Below are 22,790 nucleotides of genomic sequence, written 5' to 3'. Positions count from 1 at the left end.
TTAGAATAACATTCAATTGAGTAAATACATTCAAGAAAAATAACAAATGTAAGCTAACCTCAGTACCAGATTGTGAAGTTCCTGAGGATTCAAAATGGCTGCTGTTAGTTTTATTAACTGGAGAACCTTCCTTGATTTCTTCAGGATCACGAGACACCCATATACAGTATAAGAATTTCCCAGTGTCCAAAATAACTTTTTTTACACAATATTCAATAGCTAAAAGAACATACAACAATTGAATAATAAGAAAAAGTGAGTAGACACATGAAATGAAGTTAATTAAATGATTAAAAAAAGTGTGTATAAAAAAAATTATGGTAAGTTTTATTAATTAAAAGTAATAAAATAGAGTTAAGCTCTTTATGGTGCCAACTGCAATCGAGATGGTACCAAAATGCAACATTCCCATTCCAGAAGCTGTTTCCCAGTTTTAGCCTTAGAGTTCGCTTCTTTCAGAAATTGTTTAAATATTAGTTTATTTTCTTTTCAAAATGGTCAACCACTTTAACGAACCCAATGTAGTACAGGATCTGTTACTTATTTTTGTTTGGTATAAAGCTTACCACAAAATTTTATTCAGCAATATTATTAATATCAGCATATTGAAACAAAATAACATATACCTGTTATGTTCGACTTTTAATAAAAAAATATTTTTGTGATAAGAACTGTAGTATGAGTGTTTTTTTGCAACATAAGGTACATACATATTATTTCGTCCCTCATTTTCACCAACTCCATGCCTAAGTCATTTTGGTGTCTTTCAAACTTATTTTACGAAGTAATTGGTTATAAAATATTTAGAAAATACAAAGATAACTTATTGCAAAAAATGAGATATTTAATTTGAACTATTTCTAAGTTTGTTTTCAGATTTGGCATATACTAACCCAAACTAATTATTTCAAATATTGTGATAAAATTATGTAGTAATCCAATTTGGATTAAATCAAATGAAAAAAAATGTTTTACTAACAATGAAAGTAAGAAAAAACGTTAGTTAAAAATCAGGCTGAAGTTATTTAAATCAGTTAATGAAAAATTATCATTTTTAATCAAATAAGATTATGAAAATAGATTTAAAAAATCATTAAATTAAAAAAAAAGCTTAACTTGTTTCCTTAAACGGATAATGTCATTTAGCAGTTTACAAAGTCTAATTTATTTTCAACAACATAAAACATTACCTAAATCTGTGCCTTCCTTATGCCTGCCAATGCCTATATACACACCATCTGGAATACTTTGGTTAGAGAGATCATGTGAAGATTTAGAGTTTTGACTGTTATGTATTGGAGTCGAAACTTTCATGCTGAATGCTCTAGAATTAACACAATCGGAAGAATGCTTTTCCAAAGCATGTGTATTCTCATATTTGCAGTCACAGGGAAAAGGCGAATGTATTTTTTTATCATCAAAAGAAACATCTTTTCTCAATTCACTTTCTGAACATACATCATCCTCGCTGTCATATGATTCACTCTCACTCTCAGAGTGTCCGCTTTTTGAATCATCAGATTCACTATCAAAACTATCACCTTCTTCCTCTCTATCACTGCAAACAGCCTTTGTCAGCACTATCGAACAGTCCGGACTATCCTTACCATCTGAAAATTCTAAAACATTAGCATTTATATCAGATTCTGCAAAACTATTTGTGCCAGAGTGAATAGTGTCTTGAGATTCGCTGCAAGACATTTGCCTTGAACTATTGCCATGAGATGATGTAGATTGCTCTTCATTTTTAACCATATCACAGTTAGCGCTATCCTCAAATGTAGAATGAAGGGAGGATTGTTTGAAGTTTTTATCTGGAGAGTCTTCATTATTTGAAGAATGATCAGTAGATGATAAATTTGATGAACCCACAGGCAGTTTTATATTATCACTGTCTTGGAAGTCTTCAAAGTTTAAGGAATGTCCTGAAGATAAACTGTTTCTTGATAGTGGGCTAAACGCAAGGTCTATATCTTCATCATTAAGAGGTCTCCCTAAAGGATTAATAGGCCTAGTGAAGAAATGAGTAAAAAAAATTATTTTAAACAACAAAATATAATGATTATAAATTATAGTTCTTAATAAATTGTATAAAAAATTATTGCTGTAATTAAAATACACAGAAGATAATACTAAAAAATTTTTGAAATATATTAGAACAAAAGAAAAAGTAAGGAACCACCTTTCCAAACTAGTTATAAGAAATAAATTAAAAGTACAATAATATATGTAACATTAACAAAATTCAAATTAGCACAATTTCAAGATGTTTTACATGCTTTATTCTATAAAAAGTAACACTGATGTGTTCTTTTTTTTTTTTAAATATTTGCTGCAAACAACAAAATTTTATAACTCATGGTAATTAAGAGGAAGCAGACTTATTTTTAACAGATTATTACAAAAATTCTTAAAATTATAACAAAATGATTAAAAATAATTAGATTACAGCAATTATAACAGATAATTAAGAAAATAATTTTATTTAAGTTTAAAAATTTTTATAGACGGGGAGATAATTTGTCAGTTAGATATTCAATGAACAATAAATTAGTTTAGATAAGAATACATCAAAGAAAACAGAACTGGGCAGAACAAATCCTTCTTTAAAATTGTTAAAGACTAACTACATACTTAATATATTTTAAAAGTATTTAAAGTATTCAAATGAACATAAAACTAAATGGATATAACTCAAAATTGTTTATTTCTAGCAAATTCTTTTACACATAGCTAATGGAATTATAATTTAAAAGTTTAACCTCTGATCCACTTTCAGTCTCTAATTATTTATTAGTCTATTTTGAAAAATAATAATTTACACTTTGATTATTATTATTATTTATTTTTGTTAAAACCTCCATTATCAATAAAATCAGACTTTAACACGAATTACACCCTAAAAAATATATTTGTATAAATATACTTAATGATTTTTTTTTAAAAATTGGTATAAATCGATGATTTTCTCAAAAAATATAAGTAAATAAAAGTCACAGTTGATTTAAATCCAAAATTACAATTTAAAAAAAAGTGCTTTAAATCGTTATTTTTAACATGATTTAGATCAGGCCAACCCTATATTGCAGGATCACTTTAATTTACTAACAAGCAATTATACTTTTACTTTAATAAATGATTATATCAGTTTTCGGATTAAAAGGTTCGAATTATTTATAAGCAATCTCTATAGTGTAAATAATATGTAAACTAGCACTAATAAATCTAGTGTTAACCTGGGAGGATCTGGAACAAATGAGTCAGCAGTGGTGCGTCCGTCAGAATTACAGCATTTAGCATTTGAGTCATCATCATCATCAAAAGGAGGAAGAGCAACAGAATTTGTATCCAGGTATTCAATGTCATCATAGAATGTAGGTATCAACACAGAAATATCCTAAATTAACAAAAAGTCAAAAATTTAAGAATTATATGTATAAGCAATAAATTTTTATCGATTTATTATTAAGCTGTTGGGTATAACTGCGCTTTTCCACTTTAAATGACAAGTAAATATTATTTAATTTATCTAAATATTATTACAAATTTAAAACTTATTTCATCGATCTAAAACTTTTTAACAAAGATCTAAAACAAATATGCATAATTTACCTCTCCAACAAGTTTGCTTTGATAGTATCCAAACAACATCATAGAAAAAGTTGCATAATATTTAATTTAATTTAAATAATACTAGGAGACTTCGCCCCCTGTTCACTGGCGCTAGCCATCCCCCGGAACTGCTCTCGCAGTTCATTTCGGATGGCTTCGCAATCCAATGCTCGCTCATTGGATACGTTCTTAACGTCTAGCTTTTGTATACTTTTCTGAATACTGAAGTTCCGAAAACTTTTCACTGTAGAAAATTCTAAACCTGTACATTTCAATATTAATTTGAAATTGCAAACAGTTCACATATTTTGTTTAATCACATTATTGTAAATTTCAGTTGTTGAGAAAAGTAACTGTTGTAAGTTTTGCTTTAAAGTCTTTCCCACCAGAGGACTAAAGCCATGTATTGTAAAACAATATGAAATAGTAGTCTGCCATTGGACGCCGGATGTAAAGCATCGGCTTCGATGAAGATAATTTTGTATTTTTAATTCTCTGAAGGGCGNTTAACAAATAAAAATATCTAAAACAAATATGAATATTTTACCTTTCCAACAAGTTCGATTTGAGAGTATCCTAACAACATCATAGAAAAATTTGTATAATAATATTCAATTTATCTAAATATTATTACAAATTTAAAACTTATTGCATCGATCTAAAACTTTTTAACAAATAAAAATATCTAAAACAAATATGCATATTTTACCTCTCCAACAAGTTCGCTTTGAGCGTATCCAAACAACATCATAGAAAAATTTGTATTACAACTGTGAATAGATCCATTGGGTAAAATAGTGATCATTCCACTAATAGTGCTGAAAACTGAAACAGTTCCTTCATAAGCTGGTAATTCAGATCTAAGCTGATCACCTACAAAGAGTAAGAAAAAGGGAATAAAAACTTTAAAAAAAGTACGCTGCATATTAAAAAAATTTCAGAATCTCTAATAATATCTTTTGTACAAAAAATAAATAAATCATTAAAAAATGAATAGCAAAAGATAAAATAAGAACCCATAATTAAAATTTATGAAGTACCTGAGAAGGATTCGAGGCTTTCGTCTACTGAGCAATGCTTTATATTAATGTTGAGTGGAAATTTAAAGTTGTCCTTCGTTTTGCCTGTAGTACAAATTTTAAGGCAACTCTAAAAGGAAAAGTGTAATTAGAAAACTGATACATTACAACAGTAAATTAATATTGTTTTAATTTCACAATACATGAGATCTATACTTATACTTATGGGCTTTTGTATCTTAGGTTTCTTTACTGCATCAGTTTTATGGAGATTATGTAGCATAGCTTTTTGAATGGAGATTTAAAACAATAATATTAAAATATATTATTTTCTAGAAATTTTAAACTCTTAACTAGAAGGTAAGCCTAAACCAATTTCACATATAATTTAATTTCGGTCAACATTCTTGCTGCTAATCTAGTTTGTTTTTTGCCCTTTTAAGTATATTATAATTTTTTTTCTTCATAATTTTCTTTCATTGCCGGAGTTAATCTAATTCTTAAGAAAAAAAAGAGTTTCTTATTGTATTGGTTTGCATATTGAAGACAGTTTACTTTGTTTAAAACAAAATAAAAAAAGACCATAATGTTTTACCCCACACAAAATAAAAATATGAAGGAAAAATTAATAATTAATTTTTAAGAAAAGGGCTCACATTCACTTTGAATATTCTATTAGGTAAGTTTACTCACAGGAAAAAAGAAAAAAAAAATAGGTTACGGGCATTTGGTAAAAATATGTTGCCAGAAAATTTAAAGATGAGAACTGAATCATTACATTTTGTTGATAAAAGGAGGCCATTAAAAAAGTTTAAATGAAATCCCTTGCCAACAATAATTGCCTAAAAAAATGCCTAGGCATATATGTTCTCATTGATAAAGATCTTGGCAGCAATTTATTTAGAACATACAAATTCATATAACTCAAAACAAGCTATAATCTATAAAATAGAGGCTATAATAAAATACGGATAAGTATAACTGCTCAAAATAAAAATTATGACAAAAAAGATATTTTTTTTTGAAAAAAAAAAAACATACTTTTAATTTTAAGCATTAAAACATTTATACATGTGATTAAAATGTTCAATAATAAATTGTTCATTTTTACATAAAAAAATATTTCCAGTCATTATTTTTTAGTACAAAAATCTTTTATGCAGAATTATAAAATTTTCACAGAAAATGGGAAAATGAAATTAGAAGAACACATTTTGTTTTTGAAATCCTATTATCATATTAATATAAATTAGTTTCAGCTATTCTTGTGATTTTTCCTTCTTAAAAATACTTTTGAAATACAAAATTCTTTTTAAATTTACAGTATTCAAAGTAATATCTCACTTGGTAGAGTAGAATGTTATCCTATACTTGGAAGTTTAAGAAACAACTTTAAAAGTACTCATTCAGAATGCTCTTTAACTCTGATGAAAGAGTTTTCTTGATGACCTTGTTCTTTCGACAAATTTTGCGATTTCTCCAACCTTATACACATTTTTTATTCCATCCCAAAGTAACCCCTCGCTTGTTATAATGTAATTCTCTACTTGGAAGTTGAAATTTCTAAAACCACTTTTAATTTTCTCATTTGGAATGCTTATCTTGACATTGGAGTTCTTTTAATGACTTTCATCTTTAAATTTTTTTCCCAGAGGTTGAGGAGATGAATCCTTTACCGTGTTCATTGGGTAAATCCCTTGCTCGTTTTTTGTTTACAAAACTGTTTAAAGAGTTTCAAGAAAATTTAAGACACTGAGAAATTCAAAATTGAACAAAAGAGGATTTCAAAAGTTGTTTCTGTAACTCTCTTATACTGAATATAGAACTTCGAAGCTTATTTTCAATATTTTTAAAATGCAATATCAATGATCATTGGGCAATATTAATCCATAAAAATTAATGGTTTACATTCTAATATAGCCTTCATAAGCTCCTTTCTGTGTTAAGTTTTTTAAATTTATTTTATCATTTAGAAAATCAGCTTTTGTAGAAATCCATACCATTTTACTTATATACCAAGTTAATTTACACAATGATGACTGCAAATGACAGCATTCCTTTACAGTGTGTCATATTTCACTTCTCTATGCTTATCAGTTTTATCCATATTGTTGAACCTATCCTTAAGTAGCAGATTTTTCTCATACTCCCTGATATAGAAACAAGCCTCTCTTCTTCCCTTTCCCTAAGCTTGCTCTAAAACTAGTTAACCTGGTCCCCTGCTGAATTTTTGGAATTTTCGTATTTCTACGAATCACTCTTTCCTCCACACTTTACAAAGTGTATGTTTGAATCACTCTGTTCTCTACACTTTCTTCACAAATCACCCTTTAGCAATCAAGAGGGGAAACAATGTAATTCGTTTTACAGCTGCTCTCTACATATTCTTACATTATCGATTTGAGACAAGACTTTTATTTCAAAAGCTGTGAAAATGGAGAATTCTGCAAAGTGGAAAGCATTTTTTTGATAGAGGACAAAGTTAAAATTATCAAAGAAATTGAAAATAAAACCAATCAATCGGCACTGTGCAAGCATCATCTATATCTGAAGTAAAATGAGCAGAAAATATACTGACTATGTTTTTTTCTACAAAAAATGTGGATCTGAAAATCTTGAATTTTTCGCATATTGTAAATAAGAAAATTGATGAATTCTACTTTTCATAAAATGTAAAATCCTGACCAATTTTTATCTTAGTATTTTTCTCCTTAATTTTTGTTTTATTATCTATTTAGCTTGTTAATAATTTTATAAACAAATTATGTAAAAATCACAATTACTATTTTCAATAATTCAACTACCATACACTAAAAAATATTTTTTTTAAATTTTGGATATTATGAACCATTATTTATAGTGAACATATTACAGGGTCTGCAGACGGTTTCACCACAGCGTAGTTTGACAATATTTTTCTAAGCATTAAAATTTTGCCAAAGCAGAATTAATGTATCTTTCATAAAATTATTAATTTACATGAACAATCTGAGCAAGCTCTTATTACATTTATGAAAAGTTTTTATTACTCAATTTGTTGTTTACATAGAGTTTTGATGCATGACTTAAAGAGAGTGATTTGAATTTTCTAAAATAAAAAATACAACTCAAAAGTAACTGTCTTTAACTAGTTTATAGTAAAATATTTAAATGAATAATTGCTTTAATTGATATTTTTTCATAATGTACTTTTCTAGCTCATGCCATTATAAAGAGTTCAGTGCTATGAAAGAAATCTAATATTTTTTATGTAAATATACATTGTAAACAAATTTATTCAATAATTTTGCACATGTTTTTCGAATTAAAAAAAAAGAGCAACTTGGTTTGTATAGAATTATTTTGACAAACTTAAATTATTTTTTAAACTGCCAAAATTATAAGGAAATGAAATTCAAACAAAATTATTACAAGTTATTCAAAATTTAATTTATTTTTAATAATAACAGATTAGAGCATAAAATGCATATGAATGCACCTGTAATGGAAAAATCCTTACTTCTGAAATAACACCTTCTTGCTGATTTTCCCATTCTAACTCCAGAGAAGGAATAAACTCTTTAATATTTGAATTAAGTACTTGATCAGAAGTTTCATAACCATACAAATTAGCAAAGCTTACATCACAATCAAATATTGTGCCCTATAAAAAATAAAACAAGATAAATAAAAGAAAAAAACCATCTAAACAAAAATACTGTATGAAACAGACAAATCATTATCTCTATTTTTAATTTGTCTAAAGTGGAGTATTAACCCACTGGTGGTTTAGCAAATGGGCGAAATTGGGAAAATGTTTCTCCCCAATACACCAGTTTTCAATCTAATAACGCGGGAAAACCGGTTTTGGTGTGCGGAGAAGACTGCTGGTTAAAATACTACTTTTTACATGCCGAACCGTCAGTGGGTTAAGAGTATTTTTCAATCAAAATATGAGTCTAACAAAGTTAACCAACACTTGAGTTTTCGTAAAGCAGGGTTTTTGTAAAGAGAGCATTTGAAACAAAATGCTAACGGACACAGAATTTTTTTTTTTTTNATTTAATTTTTTTTTTTTTTTTTTTTTTTTTTTTTTTTGCCAAAGCATTTTACAAAATTTTATTCAAATAATAATTTTAAAAAAAAGACAAGAAAACTATGAAGAGTATGTCAGATTGCATTTTTCTTGGCATAAATATGCTGAATCTATTGTTATTTTATAAATTAATAGAACATACTAAATGATACAAACTGATTTTTAATTACAAACTTGCATGCATCTTCAACATGCACCTATCTTTATGATTCTGGCATGAAGAGTAATTTTTTTCAAGTGAAAATTTTTTTCTCCCTAATATGCTTTAAAAAAACACACCTACATTGTTAAAACAAAGGAGATATTTAGTAAAAAAAATTATAATATATTTCTGAAATCAAATTTGTAGGATAAAATGTCTGGTGGCAATTCTAGAATTTGTAAATATCTAAACAATTTTATACTTGCAAAGATAGAACGAACTAGATTAATAAGATATAGCATCAAAACCATAGCTTGATTAGCCACTTGCTTAAAAAATTTTATGATTCATATACATTAATCTTGATTTTTGCAAAAAAATTAAACTATTCAGTTTTATATGAAATCAGATTTTGGGAGTGATTTTTTTTAAATTCACTTTTGTAAGAATTTAGGCATGATCAGTTGGATTTTTCATTTCTGATGAAAATACCAAGATAAGTTATGCTGCACCTAACACTTAGTCAATATTTAAAGTACAAGTGAAATTTTTGGGGAGTATCCTTTTTCTATAAGATTTCAAGAAGTATCGTTCATGATTCATAAACAGAATTTCATCCAGGCTTTGAAAAAAATTTATTATTTTATTTAATTATTATTATTTTATTTTATTATTATCTTATTTAATTTTTATTATTATCAGATGACATGCAACTTTAATATTAATTGACATGCAATTTAAATGTAATAAAATCTTGTAATAATAATCTTTATAATAATCTTGTAATAATATATCTTATAATAATCTTGTAATAATCTTTAATGTAAATCAATAAATATAAAACAAATTTTAAAAATAATAAATGTAATTGAAGTATTTAAGTAAAACTTTAAAAATACCTAAAATCTTCAGAAATATTTTTTAAAATATGCATAAAATAAAACAATAAACCAATTTAAATGTCACATTATAAAATTAACTACTTGTAAAATGAATTTTTATTTAATTTAAGATAGTGCATAGATGCAATATAAGCACCTGACACATGATTAAGAGAATAAAAAGGCAATTTAAATTTGACTGATTTGATTATTTTCAAACCCTGATTTAATCTTCAAACTAATGGATTAAAAGGGCTTCTTTCTACCCTTCTTTAAATAAACATAAGTTCAAGTTTACAATCCAGTACAGTTGCTTTTGAAGCACTGTAATGTCATACCATCACAGAACTAGATGAAAAAACGCTACAAAACACTGCATTTTTAAGGGTGCCTAAGTAGGCTGCAAAAGGTTGCTTATTATTATTTTTAGTCTTAATCAAGCTATCTTACCGTTAAATCAAATTTAACAGTTCCCATTAGTCGCTCAACAGGCTCCATAATTACCAGACATCTAAACTCAGAAGCTGTAGATATTTGTCTAGCCCAGACAGAGACAGGCACAGTTTCCTTGATGTTTGTTACTAAATTCATCTATAAATATAAATGGACATTATTCAGTTATAACAAAAAATAAACAGGGTTGGAAAAACAAAACAATTTTTTTTTTTAATTCAGAGCAATCTTACATATTTTTGTGGGGAGAAGAAAAAAAACCCAAAATGTATATTCAATTCTTGGAACAAAATTTTATAATAGAATGTACTTCATTTCAAAATATTTATACAGATTTTATTTTAAAATATAAAAAGTAAAAATCTAAAACATTTAATATTTAATTGTAAATTAATTGAATGTTATCATAAGTTTACTGTAATAAGTAATTGCATGAGTACTAATAAAATAATAAAAAATCATTTAATAAAACAATCTAAAAATTGCAGGTTGTATTAGTAATAAACACACAAAGCTTTAAAAAAGAGATAGAGAGAAAAAAAAGGACTAAATTATAGAAATTGTTTCTTTTTAGATAATTTTTGTTGAGCTAATTGTTGATAAAAAAAAATTGGGATATACTAAATGCTAAGTAATAATTTATACCAATTTAAAACATACAAATTAAAATAAAGTATGTTTATATCAATCTTAGTCTTGAACCTTTCACTTTGTCCATTATTGAAATATAATCTGGATGCAAGTGAGAAAAAGCTATGTAAAACCATTATGATTAAAATAAGATTGATTGTGATCTTTCTTTAAAATTTTTAAAATTGCTTTTAATCTTTAAGAAAAACAATAATGAGTAACAAGGGAGAAAACTGGTTTTCTTGCAGCGAAATGAAAATACTACAGCAACAGACTAAAATGTAAAGATTTGCATTTAAAACATTTAAGAGGAAAATTTTTTTTTAGTTGCATATGATACCTTATAAATCTGAAACACCCTTTTACTTACTTAAAAAGAAAGTTATTTGTACTTTTAAGTCACTACTTGCTTTTCATAGACAAAAATTACTTTATTTATTACTTATTTTTAAATCATAACAATTTATATAAATTTTTTAGACCTGCTGTAAGAAGGAGAAATGTTTTAGCAAAATATATAGTGACATTTACCTATCTTGTATTCTTATATAGTAATTCAAAATATATGCAAGCACATTACCACTTTTCCAGAAAAAAGAACTATTTCCCCATTTGGCTTCAAGTCTGCTTCACTAAATAAGTTTTGGTCATCTGAAGAAAGTAAAAAATCCTTAAGTTTGAAAGCGTTTATTTCATCTAAACCAAGTAAAGTAAAGGCTCTATGATTAGCAGTCAAGATCTGGAAAGAAAAAAAAATGGGAATCTTACAAATAAATCAAGAACATTAAAATAAGTTGTGTCATTGTGCATATAGTGTTTCGGGTGCAAAAACTTATTTTGCAGTTGCATATTTCAACACAAAAGTAGATGGTGATCAAAAATGTTTCTTAAAACTTTTATTGGAATATCTGCACATTAAAGCCAGTCACATTCAAATTAAGCACAAAGACAATCTCTTTTTTTTTCTTATCAAGTATGTCAAGTACCTTATGTATTGACACCATATTAAATAAGAAAAACAAATAAGCACAAGTATAAAGAAAGAAAAAAACCTTGAAATTGAATTTAGTAAAATGCAGTATTTGGATGAAAGAAATTAGAATAATCAAAGTTCTAGGGCAGTGATTCTCAACCTTTTTTTGTTGCGGCACACTTTTAACGATTTCGAAATTTGACGGCACACAATGAAAAAAATTAGATTAAAAGTTGTTTAATTACCTATAAAACACTGGGTTAAATAGTTTGTGATAATAATTTTGAATGTGAAATAAAATAATACGTACTACAAAAGCACATTTATTAAGGGATTAATTATTTCTTTCGACCAATTTTTTTTAGTTAGTAACAGTTATTTATTTTTTTGCCAGTTATTAATTGTTAGTTTGTTTTCTATAGTTATTAACTGTTAGTTTTTTTAACATTAACTGCAACTTTTTTGTGATTTCTTGTTAACAAGTTTTTTTGCTAATTTTTAATTGTTAGTTAATTTTTGTTAGTTATCCTCTGTTAATTTGTTTCTTATATATTTGTTTTTTTTTTTTTAGTTATCCTTTGTTAATTTGTTTATTAATTGCATAGCTTACTTTAATGATTAGCTCTTACAACATTTTTTAAAATTGTGTGTCATATACAATTTAAACACTTCCATCTTATTTTAAGATTGTCAGAAAAAAGACAATCGCCGACAAAGTTGTTCACGCGATTAAAGGCATGGAAAAATTATAAAAAGTATATATATATATATACACTTTTATTTAATTCAAACTTTACTCATAATAAAAAAAAGTATTATAATTTTTATGTTATCATTTCTAATATTTAGCGGCACATTTTAAGAATTTGGTGGCACAAAAGTGCCGCGGCACAGTGGTTGAGAATCACTGTTCTAGTGCATTTACTTAGTTAATTTTTTACATTTTTCATGCCTGAGATAAAAAACTTCTGAGCAGATAAAATTACAAATTATATGTTTTGATTCAATCAAGATTGGTTTTTTAAAGAAAAGTTATTAAGTAATTAAGAAACGATTTAAAAGGCAATCACAATTTTTATGACTATTAGAAATAATGATCAAAGGTTTGTTATTAAAAACTTCAGAGGGCTCGTTTTTCTTATTTTCAAATTTGAAAATTTTTTTCTAGGATAATTAAGTTTTCTGTTTCTCTCTTTATGTATATATATGTATCAGGAGTCTGTCTAGGTTTTTCTGAGAGGTACCTATTTTGTGAAAATTTAGACATAATTTGCGAAAAATTAAAAATTATATAAAAAAATCAACACAAAAATGTGGATTTATCGTTTTTTAGGGGATACAAAAATAAAATTTTAAGAAAAAGTTTTTTGTGAAACTACCGTTTTTCCTAAAGTTGAATTTGTCAAGGTACCGCTAAACGGTAGTAAATTTGGCCTGGACAGACCCCTGTATATATATATATTGAACTGTTGACTAGATTGCTATAACTTTATAAATAATGAATAGATTAAAACAATATTTTTGGAGCAATTTAAAATTATTATGTAAATTTACAAAATTATTTACGTAAAATTTAAAAAAAATTGCTTAAACCTGCACAATATAAGAATTTGAGGTAGCTTTTTTATGCTGCGCATGCGTGAAGAAAATATTTTTCTTAATTTTGTAGTGAATCATATTTGGTAACCAAAGAAAAAAGGTTGATTTAGATAGATTTAGGTCAGTAGTTTTGAACTTACCTAAGTTTTGTTTTACCTAAGAAGATTTTGTACTTTTTGAAAGAAAGTTCAAAACGATCTAGAGTTTTCCTAAAATTTCCTTTTGTACTATTAAAACAAGATTTATTAAAAATGAGACCGGCATTGTTTGGGATCCTCCATAAAAGTATGTTTTCTTTTGCATGTTTCCTTTCCTCATACCATTACATTTTGGATTTCTTACAATTATTGTATTAAATTTTGTTTTATGAAACAAAAACAAAAAAATTGTGGAAAAATCCTGATCCTTTTAAGCTTTCTTTTAAAAAGTACAAACACTACTTACAAAATTGCTTGAAACTTTTTAAATTTTTAAGATATTCAAATCAAACTTTTTTCATTAGTCGCCAAATATGATTCACTACAAAATTAAAAAGGAAAAAAAAATTTGTTTTAATTTTTTCTCCACATGCACAGTATAAAAGAACTATTTTAAATAATTATATTTCACACAGTTTGCAAGGAATTTTTCTTTAAATTTGAACGAAATAATTTTGTAGTTAATTTTAAATTGCAAAAAAATATTGTTTCAAATTATTTATTATTCATAAATATATAGCAAAAAAAAAAGGGCAAAAGAAATGTATATATGAAGCCAAAAAATGCATACAGCAAAAAAAAAAATTAAGGTACAAAAAATTTGTTTCTTATTAAAATGTCGATATCTCCATAAACATTTACTCTAAGCATTAGCAACTACATTACAAATAGCAACTTAAGTAATTAATGCAAGTTACAAGCTTATTACTTATCTGGCACAAGGTGTTTAAAAATACTTGTTTTCTTTTGTAATTTATTGTCAGTCTCCCAAACCTTTAAATCTTATTGCTATGTATGAAAAATCGCAAGAACTAAACATATTGAAAGTTATAAATTAATCCTTTAAGTATTTCTTTAGAAACTTAAAAAAATGTTAAAAACTCAAACTGCCTTATCCATTACTGTAGGGTAGGGTAGTGCGTATGTATATACACACACACATATATTACTACATATGAATATAAAATTCTAAAAACATCCTCTTTTTCTTTTTTAGTTTTAGATTTTTAACTTTTATTTTAAACTTTAAATTAAAATTTGCATCTAATTTCTCAAAACGATTATATTTTAATAAATTATATGTTACATGTGAATTTAGAAAAGGTTTAAATTTTCAAAGAAGAGAATTTTTGTCGCAACTTTCAGTCGGTTTATATAAATTTTACAATACCTGTGTGGTACGGGCATCAATCGTTAAAACTGCTTTACTCGGGTTATGAAGAAATGAATGTAAATTCTTCTTTAAAGACACAGATGTGTTCAATATATATTTATATAGCATCCAACTACCATCAAAGTGTTTATTTTTAAGTGTGTCACTTTCATGCTGACGATATTTTGGGATAGAAAAGCTGATACTGTTTATATCATCACCTGGAAAAAAAATAAAAAAAATTATTAAGCAAAACAATAGGCTAAGTTCAAATTCTTCATATTAGAAATATAAAAATCCCTTTAACAATGTACTCAAATTCATATCCAACACTATCAAAATGATCCAAACTTATAAGAACATACATAACATCTGAACATCTGCATAGTTGAATTTCAGAATAAAAAATCATGCAAATAAGATGCTTAGTGCTAAATGTGAAATACTTAAAAGTTAATGTCACAAGAGAAAAATATGTAAAATATTAATAATAAAAAATTAGTATTACACTTAAGGGTTGACAAGGATAAAAAATAATTACATAAATTTCGGCAGATAAAAATTATTGTTAGAGGTCAATCACACTTGATGCTGAATCCAAAAGTAAATAAACAATGAAATCACTGTTGTGAGTTACTAATAATAGCATAATTATAATACATTTTATTTTTGTTACAACTGCAAAAAATAAACTAGTAAAGCACAAAAATAAATCAGCTAATAATAGGCATTGATCACTCATCGTTTTAACAAGGTTCTTGGCTAGAGATTTATTTGCATTNAACTACGAAAATCGGATCTATCTGGAGCGCGGGTAAAAAATTCGGAAAATCTTATCTGCTGCGTGTAAAAGGAGAGAAAATAGCTAAAATAGGCAAAAATGAGAAAGGATTGGTAGCTATGTAGTTTGAATTTTCTGTTTCTCTTTGAAAATCGGTGAATTTTCTGAAAAAGCGAAATACTTATATAAAAAAAGTGAAATTTTTAGAAAATCTGAATTTTTGATAAAAAAGCTGAAATTTAAGAGATAAAAGTGAAAAAAGCGGAAATCCGCTAAAAAGCGGAAAAATCTCATCCCTGAACAAGGTTCTTGGCTGGAGATTTATTTGCATTAATTATATATTGCATAGTTTATACAACATTCACAATATTACTTTTAATCATAAAAATAATCTGTAATAATTTTTTTTTAAATTTAATAAGAGTAAAACCAGTTTGTTTTGCAGAAAAATATCCAGGTTCAACTCTGATTAAAATTTGGGGTCAACAGTTAAATTTTCTGAATAATTGAAATATAATAAATAAAATCTCTTAATAATTTAATATTGTTTTGTTTAAAACTAAATTGGATTCAACATAAATCATACAATCATTTAGTAAAGTAAACAGCAAGAACAGATAGTTAAATATAAAGAATAACAAATAATTGTGCAGCAAAAATATTGCAGAATTCATTTATTTAAACATTTTATTTCTTTTTTCAAAATATTACCTTTTTTATGAATATCAAACTATTGTCCACTTAAAAAAAGTTAATTTAAATAATATTTCATTTTATTATCACAGAATCACTATTCAGCTTCAGATTGTAAGAACAAAAATTGACTATTTATAAGTATTGAGTGCTATGTATGAGTGCCCAAAAAACAGCCAACATCAAGTGTCAGATATAATAGAAAATAACTTCAATTTGCAAATTTAGAATAATTAATACTCAATCTAGCAATAGAAATGTAACTATAAAAGAATAATTTTGTATTTTGTCATTGTAAACAGTGGCCCCCATCCCTCCCCCAAAAAAAATTTGCTAACTTCCCCCTTTCATGTTAGCTTGTTCGAAATAGTGCTACTTTACTTGCATTGCCAGTTGCTTCTTTTATTTATGTACCTAAAAAAAAATTATCTCGTCTAAATTCCCCCCAAACTATTCGTTTTATTTAGTGTAAATACCCCCCCCCAAGCTTTAAGTGGGCGCATCGTGCGCCCACCTTCCCCCTTAATGGGGGCCCCTGATTGCAAACAAAAATTTTTTTTTATAATTTCAGTCAAATAAAAAACGTTATATTAAAAAAAAAACTATATCGTCAAAAAAATTTTAAAAACAACAACAAAAAACATTCACTGTCAGATGGTTATTTTTCAGAAATTTCATTAATGCCTTTCATGGTTTCAGTCATATAAAAAGCTAAATACCAAAACAAAAGATGTCATAATATATTTCCAAAACTTATTGAAAGCAATTCAAAAAAGGTCAGTCAGACAGCAATTCATCAGAAATTTTAAAATTGCTGGTAGATTTGAAGAAGAAAATTGGTTTGATTAGACCTAAACATGTAAAAACTAACAATGCCACACACACACAAAAAAAAGGCAAAATATATAAATTAAATATATTTCTTCAAATGTGAAAAATTCTATAGCTCAACATTAAAAAATAAAAAAAATAAATAAATCCATTTTGAACTACAAATCAAACAATGTTTATTCAACATAATGTATAAAAACAATTGCATTGTGGAAATATACAATTTAAAAGTTAAATTTTAGGCAAGGCAAAGTGGTTTAGGCAAACCAGTTTTAGGCAAAGGAAGTATTGAAGGTTCAGGAAGGAGGTACAATTTCTTGACCAATAGCATCATGACAGTGACAACATTGCATACAGCCTTTTTCTCTCAGATTTGCTAATTAACAGTGACTAGAGGTAAGCGTTTTCGACGAATTTTTGAATTTTAAAATGGCTTACCCCCGAAAGTTTTGCTTCAGGTTCCTGAATAAGATGCAATTTTTCAGTTAAACAATTTTTAAATATTCCCAGTCGTGTTAAAATTTTGACTTTTCCAAGTTTTTCATTTAAAATTTTACATTTTTGCTGAACACAGCATTAAAACTTCTGGCTGAAATTTTCATTGAGTTTTAAAACCCTGAATTTGATATTAAATAATGGACACACTCATATAATTTTTTATACCCCTCACCAGTTTTGAAAACCAGAATTCTAGTTTTTAATTTAAAGGCAAAGTACTCCATTTCAGCAGGATAGTCAGTGTTTCAAAGCTAAAAGCGACTTGTCCACCCACCAAAGGATTTTAAATCTTTTTATTTTGAATTTGTGCAGAATAAAACACTATTTACCTAATTAACTATAAGCTATAATTATAAATTTTAATTATGATTTGATTTTAAAGCTGTTTTTATTTTTTAAACTTTTTCCTTAAATGAATTTTTGGAATTTAATGAAGCAACAATCAATGCAATTGCACCATACGAAGAAATTCAAAACTTCAATTTTAGAAACATTTAGGAAAGAAATCATGGCTAGTAAAGAAAAAATAATGGCTATCAATTTTGAAGAAAAAAAATTTATGGCTTCTACTTTCTGGGACAGACAAAGGCATTCTTCTGGTTGACTTCATGCTGCCCTGCACCACAATTAATGCAAGTGCATATTTCACAATTTTAAGACTTCTCAGAAAGGTTATTCAAAACAAATAGAATTAAAAGAGAATATATAATATTCATATAATTAAAAATAATAATATAATTAAAAATGATATAACTAAAAATGAGCATAAAAAATTCAGGCAATAAATCAAAACAAGGTAAAATGGCTCAATTTACAAAATATAATATTTTTATTTTGTGTTTGTAAATTTTCAAACATGTATATTGATTTAGTAGATTTTATTATATAAGAAAATGTATAGAGCACATCAGTTTTTATGTTATTTCATGAATTTAAAATTTATCGAAAATGCAAAATTAAGACAATCTAATACGGATACTCATTTATCTGAAGATTATTTTTGGGGATAAATTCCAGGTCTTTACTTCATTACGTGATAGTCATGTATGACATTGTCACCGAACAATGGACAAAAACTTCAAATAATCAAATAGACAAGATAGAATTTGTGTGGGCAATTTTTAATAATTACTAAAAGCAGTTACGATTACAGTCCCACAAAATGTAGTTAATAATATACAGCATATATCTTTTCAGCAGTTGCCACTTTAAATATATTAAGAATGCATTACAACAACTTGTCTATAAGTTTATCTATAAATCATCTGTAAATGTTGCCCGTGTCAAGGTAAAGAATCTTTTTTTTTCTGAGTGCAGAGATAGACTATGTAAAAAAGGATGAAAATTAGTATAGTAGATTTCAGCAATTTTAAATCAGTAATAGCAGTTCCACAAGAAATTTAGAGCACAGTATCATTTCAGCAGTTGCCACCTTAAATGTATACAAAATGTATTAAAATAACTTGCCTCTAAACTTGTCTATAGAACATCTGTGAACATTGCCCATATCAAAGCATTGATTCCCATTTTCTGGGGCTGTGCGTACACCAGGAAAAGATTGATTATGTAAAAAAGAATCAGTTGGATGAGGCGAAAGGCCAAATTCTTTTGCTCTTTGATGACGGATGCTTTCTGCTTCCAAAGGAGAATGATAATAAGCTTTGGTTAGCCTACTACAAGATTTTGTGCTTGGCTCTAATACTCTACATTGCAAAGGTGCCTAAAATAATATGGAGTATTAAAATATTGGCTAACAAAGAAGGTACCCACAGTGCCACTTACAATTCACATACATTTATTTATAAATATACTGAGCACTTTTAAGCATAAGATAATGACGCGGGAAGACAATTGAATCAACTTCGTAATATTGAGATGGTTGAATTTTAATTTCTTTTACAAGCATTACATAACTGTTACAAACATTTCAAAATAAAAACTAGGAAAATTTTTTTGCAGATGAATTACAGAGCAAAATAATAACACTCAGATAAGAAAATTTATTAAATAAAATAAAGTCTCTAGGGCACATTTTAAACAAACATTAAAAACAATGCAAAGATTCTTATTTTATTAAGTATAAATCGTGAAAGCTTTTTTTTTATTGAAACATACAAACAACTTTTAAAATATTTTTATAGAAATTTCTGTAGAATCATTTGGAAAAAAAAAAATTCTCCTCTTAATTTTTAATGGAATTTTTATATTTTTGACGAAAATTAGACTTTTCTTTTTCTATTTTATAACCAACATTGAACATTTAACAGAATCTGAATCATCATCATCAGTCTTCAATCAACTATCATTGATCCTTGTAATTTTGAACCCAACTTATAAGACAATGGAACTTCTTGATCAAGCACTGGAACAAACAAGCCTTCGTGTTGAACTTTCGGATGGAACTAACCCATAATTGCGTTATATGGAGATGAAAACCTCAAAAACCACCCACCATTAATTCAACAGCAATGGAATTCTAACACATGATCTATCAACCACTGAGGATATTTTACGTCTGTACTGTGATTGGTGCGAGCCGGGAGCAGAATTCATGTTAGCCAGCCACAACTGGGATCTGAACATAAACCACCACATTGGGAGGCGAACGTTCTATCCTCTGAGCCACCGCAGCTTAAAAATGAGGTGTACTCCGAAAAATAAGAGGACTCACAGCAACAATATGGTATGGTAACTTTAAAGCAATGTGTATTCAAGTAAAACAATTTACAGCTATAAAAATTTAATAGAACAAAAAAATTATAAATATGTGACAAAATTTAGTTAAACATACTGACTCTTTAATCAACTTGTTAAAATTATTTGGAGTGACAAAATACTTTTAATGTAAAAAATCTCCTTCCACACGAATCTTGCCTCCACAAATTTATGAATTCTGAAGGATCAAAATTTAAAATGGAAACATTGGATGATGATTACTGAAAATTTTCTTTATTTGTCAGAAAGATTGAGGGTGACTAAGATATTTTTAATTATTGAGGAGTACATACACCCACCCCCACCAACCCATAATCATTGTCTTAGGCTAGAAAGTATTTATATATATAAAAAAATCATTATGATTGGGAAAACAGAACAGTGGATACCTTCCATGTAAGATCTAATCATGCAAACAAAAAATGTGTTATGATGCTCACTAAATTCTAATGTGCAATCTATTACCACTAGAAGCAATTACGACTAACACTAATAAAAAATTGAAAAAGTATAAAGAATCAAAGGAAAACTAACTTGAAGGAGAAGTAATATACAAAAATTATTTTTTTAGTGATCAGAAACTTTTGAATGCATTTTACAGACCTAGTCCACTTGAAACAGCAACATTTTTTTACATTTGTAAACTTTAACCCAATCACATTTTCAAACAGATTGAAATGTTTTAAACACTGCATTACAATGCTGTATTAAAAAATAAAATATCATAAACATTCAAAACTTTGTCTATGAAATTCCTTATTAAAAAAAAAACAAGGTTCCATCTAAAATTCCGTAATATATATTTTTGGTACAAAATTATGCTTTACTTTTTTAATAGAATCAAGAACACACTTTTTAATAATTGCATGTCATTTTTTAGCTGTTTTATGAACCCCCCCCCTTCTTTTCAAATTTTCACATGTAGGTACTCGTATTTAACATATGTAAATAAAATCATTGTTTTTTTTTTCTTTCTGTTTCATTGATTTAAAAAGAGTAAATAAACGCTTAGTATTTAAAAAAAAAAAGAAAAAAGAAACACTTTCATAAATTATAAAATTTGTAACTCAAAGAAATTTTAATAAAGCAGCTGACACAATCGCACTTCAGAACGACTTTACATAAATAAGTACGGGGAAACAAAGAACAATAAAAACAAAGTTGATAATTTTTCTATAATATGGAACAAACCTTTATCGTTATAACAACGAATTTGACAATTCCTTAATTCTTCAATACACTATAGAATTTGTAAGTGGTAAAAATTCGGAGTTTCGAAAATAAATAATAATGGTGACAAAAAAAGCACTCAGAATAACTTTACATAACTTAGTAGGAACGGGAAACGAAGAACAAAAACACTGAATTTTAAAACAAAGAACAAACCTTTAAAATGTACCAACAAATGTAACGATTCCTTAATTCCTCTTTTGAATACAACATTCCATATTGAACACCTGGAAGTTGATTCAACGGCACGACTCTAAGCAAAGCAGGAAAAACACGAGGCAGGGGGAAAACTACGCTTACGTTATGGCGATGAAGTTAGGCTTAAAAACGCGATCAATAAAACTACACCCATACTGAAAATTCTCCACGCAAGAACGAAGAGGGGAGTTCAATAGAAACGAATTCTAAAAAGACGCATTAAGACAATAGTATTTACCATGGAAACCTTTTCTGAGAAAAACCGACTACAATAAATAATCTGAAAATAACATTACTATATCAGATATTTTCTCCGAATACAGGGTTCAATGTCGCCGAAAAGGAAATAAATAGAAAACTCAGGTCTTAAAACAAACTTTTTTCAAGAATGTTTTTAGAAAAAAGAATTGATTAAATGCGCACGAACAAAATTTTATTATGGTTAAAATTCTATATCGATAAATGTATTTTTGCTTTAATTTAACAATCAGGTAAAATTAGCGTTCTTAAACTTTCCGTAGCTTGAAGTTAAAAAAACTACATATATATATACTACCAAAAATTTTAAAAATACTTTCTTTAGAGAGTAAAACAAAAAAAAGTAAATGGATCAAAACCAACATAAAAAGACGCTTGAATTATGAATGATTGTGAAATAAAACGAAAATATACTCATTATTTTATCCCGGTTTAATGTGCCACGCATAAAACTAAGAAAACAGAAAATACGCATTTTTTTAAATCCTACACTGAATAGAAAAAAAAAAAATCTGTATGTATACAAAAATACCGTTTTTTTTTAATAATTAAAAAAAAAAAACCATTTTTTGTCGCGATAAAATTTTTCCATGACAGTAAAGATTAACGCATATAAAAACTTAAAATATTTTTAATTACTTAATCCCTTCGCAGTTTAATTTTTATACATTAAATCTGAAATAATCGCAGTTTTAAACAACAAAAAACAGACCTGAAAATGCTGTTGATGCTATTGCGATTCGCAATAAATTACTTTTTTCAAAACTTTTACGCATTATTACCAAATTTTTATTAAATCGCTTTCGTGTTTTCGAAGGGTAGCATTGGTAGGTTTCGAAATTGAAATAATAA

At 26.9% G+C, this 22,790-nt stretch overlaps 1 protein-coding gene across 7 annotated transcripts in view; it reads right to left on the bottom strand.

Moving 5' to 3' along the window:
- Window positions 1-22,790, bottom strand: part of LOC107438550 (PAS kinase) — a 48,539-nt gene that overhangs the window by 10,424 nt on the left and 15,325 nt on the right. For 2 of the 7 annotated variants that reach the window (XM_043039604.2, XM_043039605.2), the window contains exons 3-12: window positions 19,005-19,257; window positions 14,753-14,955; window positions 11,393-11,551; window positions 10,180-10,320; window positions 8,131-8,274; window positions 4,653-4,761; window positions 4,322-4,485; window positions 3,237-3,397; window positions 1,191-2,011; window positions 59-219 (exon numbers count right to left, since the gene is read on the bottom strand). In XM_043039604.2, coding sequence (XP_042895538.1) covers window positions 59-219; window positions 1,191-2,011; window positions 3,237-3,397; window positions 4,322-4,485; window positions 4,653-4,761; window positions 8,131-8,274; window positions 10,180-10,320; window positions 11,393-11,551; window positions 14,753-14,955; window positions 19,005-19,257 — 2,316 coding nt within the window. Of the gene's footprint in view, window positions 1-58; window positions 220-1,190; window positions 2,012-3,236; window positions 3,398-4,321; window positions 4,486-4,652; window positions 4,762-8,130; window positions 8,275-10,179; window positions 10,321-11,392; window positions 11,552-14,752; window positions 14,956-19,004; window positions 19,258-21,638; window positions 21,813-21,918; window positions 21,937-22,790 lie in introns of those variants that run through there. The other 5 variants (XM_043039610.2, XM_043039609.2, XM_043039606.1 and 2 more) reach the window with 4 other exon arrangements.

This window comes from Parasteatoda tepidariorum, chromosome 2 (assembly GCF_043381705.1).
Source record: "Parasteatoda tepidariorum isolate YZ-2023 chromosome 2, CAS_Ptep_4.0, whole genome shotgun sequence".
In the NCBI taxonomy this organism is placed as follows: domain Eukaryota; kingdom Metazoa; phylum Arthropoda; class Arachnida; order Araneae; family Theridiidae; genus Parasteatoda; species Parasteatoda tepidariorum.
The sequence above is the reverse complement of the archived record's forward strand: the minus strand, read 5'-3'. Positions and strand labels throughout refer to the sequence as shown.